A 9608-nucleotide genomic window follows, 5' to 3' on the forward strand; every position below is an offset into this window, starting at 1 on the left:
CTATATAAGGCTATTGCACCAAATAAAATTGGATTTTGGAGAAATGGAAAAAAAATTGCAATTATCAAAGGTAGGAAGAATCAGGTAAAGGTAAAGGCTCCCCTCGCACACACGTGCTAGTCGTTCCTGACTCTAGGGGGCGGTGCTCATCTCCGTTTCAAAGCCGAAGAGCCAGCGCTGTCCGAAAACGTCTCCGTGGTCATGTGGCCGGCATGACTCAACGCCAAAGGCGCATGGAACGCTGTTCCCTTCCCACCAAAGGTGGTCCCTATTTTTCTACTTGCATTTTTTTTACATGCTTTCAAACTGCTAGGTTGGCAGAAGCTGGGACAAGTCACCGGATCTCGCTCCGTTACACGGCACCAGGGATTCGAACTGCTGAACTGCCCACCTTTCGATTGACATGCTCAGCGTCTTAGCCACTGAGCCACCACATCCCATTTTAGGAAGAATAGCAATCATAAAAAAGAAAATTTTACCAAAATTGCTTTTTTTGTCCCAAACAATACTTACAAACAATATTTTGATGAGATGAATAAGAACAATTTTGAAATTTAGTTGGCAAGGGAAAAAAGCTAGAATAAGACTGAAAATGTTGCAAGAATCCAAAACTAACGGAGGATTTGGGCTACCAGATTAGGAGTTATATTACCAAGCATGTGTATTAACATGGGTGAAAGAATGGATAACTCTCAGACATAAAAGACTATTGTATTTAGAAGGTTATGATCTCCAATTAGGATGGCATGTTTTTTTATGGTATGGTAAGAACAAAATATTTTCAAAGACACTCTGTAAGGAATGCGTTATTTTTAGTATGGGAAAAGGCAAAAGCAAAAATTTACACGGAACCGAACTGAACTGAATTGAACTGAAGTGTAGATCAGTGTTCAGTTCAGTCCAACCAGTCCAGGAGAGTTCAATGTATTTCAGTTCAGTGTTCAGTCCAGTCCAGTCCAGTCCAGGATAGTTCAATTCAGTCCAGTTCAGTCCAATCCAGTCCAGGAGAGCTCAATGTTCACTGAACTACCCTGAACAACCCTGAACTGGACTAGACTGGACTGGACTGAAGAGATGGGTGGTGGGAACGATGAGAAGACTAATAGTAGCGCAGACTTAGTGAATAGGTGGACAGTGTTGAGGGAATTATTTGCTGAGCAGAGTGATGGCGTTCAGGGGAAAAAACTGTCCTTGTGTCTCGTTCTGGTGCGCAGTGCTCTATAGCGTCGTTTTGAGGGTAGGAGTTGAGACAGTTGATGTCCAGGATGCGAGGGGTCCGTAGATATTTTCACAGCCCTCTTTTTGACTCGGGCAGTATGCAGGTCCTCCATGGAAGGCAGGTTGGTAGCCATGGTTTTTTCTGCAGTTCTAATTCTCCTCCGAAGTCCGTGTCTGTCTTGTTGGGTTCCAGAGCCAAACCAGACAGTGATGGAGGTGCAGATGACAGGCTCAGTAGTTGCTCTGTAGAGCTGTATGACATGAAAACGCCAGAATGGCTTTCAATCAGCATTTGTTCACCCAAATCTAGTAAATCTTGAAAAAATGCTAACCTATAAAGAGCCTCTGTCCATTTCTTGTTGCCCCGTCCTGGCATTTTCTCCGGCTGAGCAACTGACTTGCCCATTTCCCCGTCCCGTTTCTCTGCAGAGCCTTGGCAGCAGTGGCTCCTGGCCGGAGGGATCTGTGTGGGCGGATGGGCCGCGAACTACCTGCCTTTCTTCCTGATGGAGAAGAACCTCTTCCTTTACCATTACCTGCCGGCCGTCACTTTCCAAATCCTCCTGATCCCCGTCATTCTGCAGCACGCCAGCGACTTCCTTTGCAGGTAGGACACCCAACCTCGCCTGTCTTCTTCCCTTGGTTTCCGTCATAATTTTTTAAAATTGCTTTTTAAATAATAATCAGAAGCAAAGCAGAAGAAAGAAAGCACAAAGAGACATACACATGGTCCCTGATTTACAACCGTTCATTGAGTGACCATTAGAACGTACAACTTGCATGGGGGGGAAAAAGTGACCCCTGACCTATTTTCACATTTAACGACCGCTGCAGCATCCCCCGTGGGCACATGGTCAAAACTCAGAATGCTTGGCGACTGACCAGGCGCAGCCTCCCTATTTTTCTACTTGCATTTTTTTTTTTGAACGTGCTTTCGAACTGCTAGGTTGGCAGAAGTTGGGACAAGTCACGGGAGCTCACCCTGTTATGCGGCACTAGGGATTCGAACTGCCGACCCTTTCGATCGACAAGCTCAGCATCTGAGCCACTGGGCCACCACGTCCCTTTATTAAACACACCCAATTCCATTAATTTAAATACCCAAATCCCATTGAATTAAACATACCCAATTCCAGCAACCATTCTTCCTCTTTTTCAGCCTCCCGGATCATCTTGGTTGCTCTTCTCTGCATTCTTTCTAGAGGCTCAATCTCCTTTTTTAATGCTCGTCTCTCTCTTCACTCCCACAGATCCAGGCTCTCCAAGAGCATGCACGGCGCTTTGGTGGTGGCCTGGATGTCTTCCGTCTACCTGACGTACCACACGTTCAGCCCACTTACCTACGGAGATCCGGCACTCTCAAAATCGGAGTTACAAGCTCTACGTTGGAAGGATAGCTGGGACATTTTGATCCGCAAACGCTGACCAAGCCCGAGAAACGGACGGCGGAGAGAATGTCGGTGACTGGACGACCAAGAAAAGGAGGAAAAAACATCTGAACTAGAGAGTTCTTCCATTTTGGACCGGTTCTGTTAATCCCAGAAACAGTATTGTCGAAATGGAAATGTCTGCAGAATGGATTTGGGGGGTGGTTTCCAACACTCACTCTCTCCCACCCCCCTTATTATGAATAAGTAATGTACAGGATAGTAATAATAAAAAGGAGGTTTTTAGAGATGATATTGTGAATAACTAGTTATAAAGATGATTATACTGGGATTAACAGTGAAAGAATTGGGGAATATGGGGTAGAATAGAAAAGTCCAGGACTTTGATTTATAAAATAATTATATTGAGATTAATAATGAGATTAATAGAAATATGAGAATATGTTACAGATACTTAAAATTGAAATATGGATGGAAGCTTTAATATATGAGAAATAGACTATGTTAGAAGAAAATGTATCAATGGACATAATGAATCAATGTTTATTATGATGTTATATGGTATTTATTATGATGTTACATGGTATTGAGAATAATTGATGCCTAAAAAATTTGGGATATTGTTCAAATATCTATAACAATGGTAATAATTTGAATAGTTTCAATAATTTTAATATTTTAATATTTTCAGTATTTTTGATAATATATCTAAGCAAAAAAGAAAAGAAAGAGTGAAATAATATAGGACTATGAATTACAAATAAGAATTACTTAAACTGGCTTATATAAATGATACGATTACAGAGATGGAATTGTGGGAAATAATTGGAAATTGTAGTTCTATTTGAATTAAGAATTAGGTTTCAATGGTAAATTGCTATATTTTGGGGATTAGAGATAGGATCTAAGTTTGGTGAAGTAATAAAGAAATAAAGATTTAATGAGCATTATACAAAGCAACCATAAATGTGGGGAAGTTTTAGAGAGGGAAATAAGATTTTTGAAATATAAACATGTTTGATTTGTATTGTTAATTGTGAGGATTTAGGCCAAGAATTGTGAAATGTAATATGAGTTATGAATTGAATCGTGACTTAAAGTGGGTTAATAGAAGGGTAATTGTTTTGATTAAATAAATAAATAAGAGTAAACTTTTGATAAGATGGTAATAGGGGAGATAGGTGATTCAAGGTTAAGTATTGTTAATTGTGAGGATTTAAGGTAAGAATTATGAAATGTACTATTAATTAAGACTAGCCGCTGTTAACACATTCACAATCAGATATCTCAATTCTCTATTATATATTTCAGGTACAATCCCCAATAAAAAAAAATCTCTGGTTTAAAATCTATGTGGTTTTTTTCTCATTTTTTCCAACCATGTGTCTGGCTGGAGGCCGTCTTTGAGGCTTCAGGGTTATCACAAGGCAGAAGAAGGGACACAGCTGCCTTTGATGGGACTTGGCACGGTGCCAAATTAGTGTAAAAATTCAACCGGGGGCTTTGGAGCACTTGCCCAAACTCGTGTAAAAATCCCACTGGGGGTTTTGGACCACTTAAGCCAAATTTTTTTTTTGAACCAAATGCAAAAACGGACACCATTTTGATTCCTGGGCAGGATTTTTCCTGACCGTGGAGTAAAGCCTTTTCTTCTCCTGGCACCAAAAAGGTTTGATTTTTAAAAAGTTGAAGCAACACCATTTTTAGACATGGAATTTCATCAGGAAACTCATCCTGGTGTCCGTTTTTGCATTTGGTTTAAAAAAAAAAATTGGCTTCAAAAAACATTTTGATTCCTGGGCAGGATTTTTCCTGACCGTGGAGTAAAGCCTTTTCTTCTCCGGGCACCAAAAAGGCTTGATTTTTAAAAAGTTGAAGCAACACCATTTTTAGACATGGAATTTCATCAGGAAACTCATCCTGGTGTCCATTTTTGCATTTGGTTTCAAAAAAAAAAAATTGGCTTCAAAAAACATTTTGGTTCCTGGGCAGGATTTTTCCTGACCGTGGAGTAAAGCCTTTTCTTCTCCTGGCACCAAAAAGGCTTGATTTTTAAAACGTTGAAGCAACACCATTTTTAGACATGGAATTTCATCCTGAAAGTCATCCTGGTGTCCGTTTTTGCATTTGGTTTCAAAAAAAAAATTTGGCTTCAAAAAACATTTTGGTTCCTGGGCAGGATTTTTCCTGACCGTGGAGTAAAGCCTTTTCTTCTCCTGGCACCAAAAAGGCTTGATTTTTAAAACGTTGAAGCAACACCATTTTTAGACATGGAATTTCATCCTGAAACTCATCCTGGTGTCCGTTTTTGCATTTGGTTTCAAAAAAAAAATTGGCTTCAAAAAACATTTTGGTTCCTGGGCAGGATTTTTCCTGACCGTGGAGTAAAGCCTTTTCTTCTCCTGGCACCAAAAAGGCTTGATTTTTAAAACGTTGAAGCAACACCATTTTTAGACATGGAATTTCATCCTGAAAGTCATCCTGGTGTCCGTTTTTGCATTTGGTTTCAAAAAAAAAATTTGGCTTCAAAAAACATTTTGGTTCCTGGGCAGGATTTTTCCTGACCGTGGAGTAAAGCCTTTTCTTCTCCTGGCACCAAAAAGGCTTGATTTTTAAAACGTTGAAGCAACACCATTTTTAGACATGGAATTTCATCCTGAAACTCATCCTGGTGTCCGTTTTTGCATTTGGTTTCAAAAAAAAAATTTGGCTTCAAAAAACATTTTGGTTCCTGGGCAGGATTTTTCCTGACCGTGGAGTATAGCCTTTTCTTCTCCTGACACCAAAAAGGCTTGATTTTTAAAAAGTTGAAGCAACACCATTTTTAGACATGGAATTTCATCCTGAAACTCATCCTGGTGTCCGTTTTTGCATTTGGTTTCAAAAATAAAATTTGGCTTCAAAAAACATTTTGGTTCCTGGGCAGGATTTTTCCTGACCGTGGAGTATAGCCTTTTCTTCTCCTGGCACCAAAAAGGCTTGATTTTTAAAAAGTTGAAGCAACACCATTTTTAGACATGGAATTTCATCCTGAAACTCATCCTGGTGTCCGTTTTTGCATTTGGTTTCAAAAAAAAAATTTGGCTTCAAAAAACATTTTGGTTCCTGGGCAGGATTTTTCCTGACCGTGGAGTAAAGCCTTTTCTTCTCCTGGCACCAAAAAGGCTTGATTTTTAAAACGTTGAAGCAACACCATTTTTAGACATGGAATTTCATCCTGAAACTCATCCTGGTGTCCGTTTTTGCATTTGGTTTCAAAAAAAAAATTTGGCTTCAAAAAACATTTTGGTTCCTGGGCAGGATTTTTCCTGACCGTGGAGTAAAGCCTTTTCTTCTCCTGGCACCAAAAAGGCTTGATTTTTAAAAAGTTGAAGCAACACCATTTTTAGACATGGAATTTCATCCTGAAACTCATCCTGGTGTCCGTTTTTGCATTTGGTTTCAAAAAAAAAATTTGGCTTCAAAAAACATTTTGGTTCCTGGGCAGGATTTTTCCTGACCGTGGAGTAAAGCCTTTTCTTCTCCTGGCACCAAAAAGGCTTGATTTTTAAAAAGTTGAAGCAACACCATTTTTAGACATGGAATTTCATCCTGAAACTCATCCTGGTGTCCGTTTTTGCATTTGGTTTCAAAAAAAAAATTTGGCTTCAAAAAACATTTTGGTTCCTGGGCAGGATTTTTCCTGACCGTGGAGTATAGCCTTTTCTTCTCCTGGCACCAAAAAGGCTTGATTTTTAAAAAGTTGAAGCAACACCATTTTTAGACATGGAATTTCATCCTGAAACTCATCCTGGTGTCCGTTTTTGCATTTGGTTTCAAAAAAAAATTTGGCTTCAAAAAACATTTTGGTTCCTGGGCAGGATTTTTCCTGACCGTGGAGTATAGCCTTTTCTTCTCCTGACACCAAAAAGGCTTGATTTTTAAAAAGTTGAAGCAACACCATTTTTAGACATGGAATTTCATCCTGAAACTCATCCTGGTGTCCGTTTTTGCATTTGGTTTCAAAAAAAAAATTTGGCTTCAAAAAACATTTTGGTTCCTGGGCAGGATTTTTCTTGACCGTGGAGTATAGCCTTTTCTTCTCCTGGCACCAAAAAGGCTTGATTTTTAAAAAGTTGAAGCAACACCATTTTTAGACATGGAATTTCATCAGGAAACTCATCCTGGTGTCCGTTTTTGCATTTGGTTTAAAAAAAAAAATTGGCTTCAAAAAACATTTTGATTCCTGGGCAGGATTTTTCCTGACCGTGGAGTAAAGCCTTTTCTTCTCCGGGCACCAAAAAGGCTTGATTTTTAAAAAGTTGAAGCAACACCATTTTTAGACATGGAATTTCATCAGGAAACTCATCCTGGTGTCCATTTTTGCATTTGGTTTCAAAAAAAAAAAATTGGCTTCAAAAAACATTTTGGTTCCTTGGCAGGATTTTTCCTGACCGTGGAGTAAAGCCTTTTCTTCTCCTGGCACCAAAAAGGCTTGATTTTTAAAACGTTGAAGCAACACCATTTTTAGACATGGAATTTCATCCTGAAAGTCATCCTGGTGTCCGTTTTTGCATTTGGTTTCAAAAAAAAAATTTGGCTTCAAAAAACATTTTGGTTCCTGGGCAGGATTTTTCCTGACCGTGGAGTAAAGCCTTTTCTTCTCCTGGCACCAAAAAGGCTTGATTTTTAAAACGTTGAAGCAACACCATTTTTAGACATGGAATTTCATCCTGAAACTCATCCTGGTGTCCGTTTTTGCATTTGGTTTCAAAAAAAAAATTTGGCTTCAAAAAACATTTTGGTTCCTGGGCAGGATTTTTCCTGACCGTGGAGTATAGCCTTTTCTTCTCCTGACACCAAAAAGGCTTGATTTTTAAAAAGTTGAAGCAACACCATTTTTAGACATGGAATTTCATCCTGAAACTCATCCTGGTGTCCGTTTTTGCATTTGGTTTCAAAAATAAAATTTGGCTTCAAAAAACATTTTGGTTCCTGGGCAGGATTTTTCCTGACCGTGGAGTATAGCCTTTTCTTCTCCTGGCACCAAAAAGGCTTGATTTTTAAAAAGTTGAAGCAACACCATTTTTAGACATGGAATTTCATCCTGAAACTCATCCTGGTGTCCGTTTTTGCATTTGGTTTCAAAAAAAAAATTTGGCTTCAAAAAACATTTTGGTTCCTGGGCAGGATTTTTCCTGACCGTGGAGTAAAGCCTTTTCTTCTCCTGGCACCAAAAAGGCTTGATTTTTAAAACGTTGAAGCAACACCATTTTTAGACATGGAATTTCATCCTGAAACTCATCCTGGTGTCCGTTTTTGCATTTGGTTTCAAAAAAAAAATTTGGCTTCAAAAAACATTTTGGTTCCTGGGCAGGATTTTTCCTGACCGTGGAGTAAAGCCTTTTCTTCTCCTGGCACCAAAAAGGCTTGATTTTTAAAAAGTTGAAGCAACACCATTTTTAGACATGGAATTTCATCCTGAAACTCATCCTGGTGTCCGTTTTTGTATTTGGTTTCAAAAAAAAAATTTGGCTTCAAAAAACATTTTGGTTCCTGGGCAGGATTTTTCCTGACCGTGGAGTAAAGCCTTTTCTTCTCCTGGCACCAAAAAGGCTTGATTTTTAAAAAGTTGAAGGAACACCATTTTTAGACATGGAATTTCATCCTGAAACTCATCCTGGTGTCCGTTTTTGCATTTGGTTTCAAAAAAAAAATTTGGCTTCAAAAAACATTTTGGTTCCTGGGCAGGATTTTTCCTGACCGTGGAGTATAGCCTTTTCTTCTCCTGGCACCAAAAAGGCTTGATTTTTAAAAAGTTGAAGCAACACCATTTTTAGACATGGAATTTCATCCTGAAACTCATCCTGGTGTCCGTTTTTGCATTTGGTTTCAAAAAAAAATTTGGCTTCAAAAAACATTTTGGTTCCTGGGCAGGATTTTTCCTGACCGTGGAGTATAGCCTTTTCTTCTCCTGACACCAAAAAGGCTTGATTTTTAAAAAGTTGAAGCAACACCATTTTTAGACATGGAATTTCATCCTGAAACTCATCCTGGTGTCCGTTTTTGCATTTGGTTTCAAAAAAAAAATTTGGCTTCAAAAAACATTTTGGTTCCTGGGCAGGATTTTTCTTGACCGTGGAGTATAGCCTTTTCTTCTCCTGGCACCAAAAAGGCTTGATTTTTAAAAAGTTGAAGCAACACCATTTTTAGACATGGAATTTCATCCTGAAACTCATCCTGGTGTCCGTTTTTGCATTTGGTTTCAAAAAAAAAATTTGGCTTCAAAAAACATTTTGGTTCCTGGGCAGGATTTTTCCTGACCGTGGAGTATAGCCTTTTCTTCTCCTGGCACCAAAAAGGCTTGATTTTTAAAAAGTTGAAGCAACACCATTTTTAGACATGGAATTTCATCCTGAAACTCATCCTGGTGTCCGTTTTTGCATTTGGTTTCAAAAAAAAAATTTGGCTTCAAAAAACATTTTGGTTCCTGGGCAGGATTTTTCCTGACCGTGGAGTATAGCCTTTTCTTCTCCTGGCACCAAAAAGGCTTGATTTTTAAAAAGTTGAAGCAACACCATTTTTAGACATGGAATTTCATCCTGAAACTCATCCTGGTGTCCGTTTTTGCATTTGGTTTCAAAACAAAAATTTGGCTTCAAAAAACATTTTGGTTCCTGGGCAGGATTTTTCCTGACCGTGGAGTAAAGCCTTTTCTTCTCCTGGCACCAAAAAGGCTTGATTTTTAAAAAGTTGAAGCAACACCATTTTTAGACATGGAATTTCATCCTGAAACTCATCCTGGTGTCCGTTTTTGCATTTGGTTTCAAAAAAAAAATTTGGCTTCAAAAAACATTTTGGTTCCTGGGCAGGATTTTTCCTGACCGTGGAGTATAGCCTTTTCTTCTCCTGGCACCAAAAAGGCTTGATTTTTAAAAAGTTGAAGCAACACCATTTTTAGACATGGAATTTCATCCTGAAACTCATCCTGGTGTCCGTTTTTGCATTTGGTTTCAAAAAAAA

At 38.8% G+C, this 9608-nt stretch overlaps 1 protein-coding gene across 1 annotated transcript in view; it reads left to right on the forward strand.

Annotated features, from left to right (window-relative positions):
* PRRC2B (proline rich coiled-coil 2B) overlaps nt 1-3922 on the forward strand; it is a 68847-nt gene extending 64925 nt beyond the window's left edge. Inside the window, 2 exon segments of the mRNA XM_070955686.1 lie at nt 1648-1825; nt 2469-3922. Of these exon segments, the coding sequence (XP_070811787.1) occupies nt 1648-1825; nt 2469-2643 (353 nt within the window). The 3' untranslated portion in view covers nt 2644-3922.
* The last annotated feature ends 5686 nt before the right edge of the window (nt 3923-9608 follow it).

The sequence above is a fragment of the Pituophis catenifer genome, unplaced genomic scaffold (genome assembly GCF_029215685.1).
Source record: "Pituophis catenifer annectens isolate HBS135680 unplaced genomic scaffold, rPitCat1.0.hap2 SCAF_17, whole genome shotgun sequence".
Lineage (NCBI taxonomy): Eukaryota > Metazoa > Chordata > Lepidosauria > Squamata > Colubridae > Pituophis > Pituophis catenifer.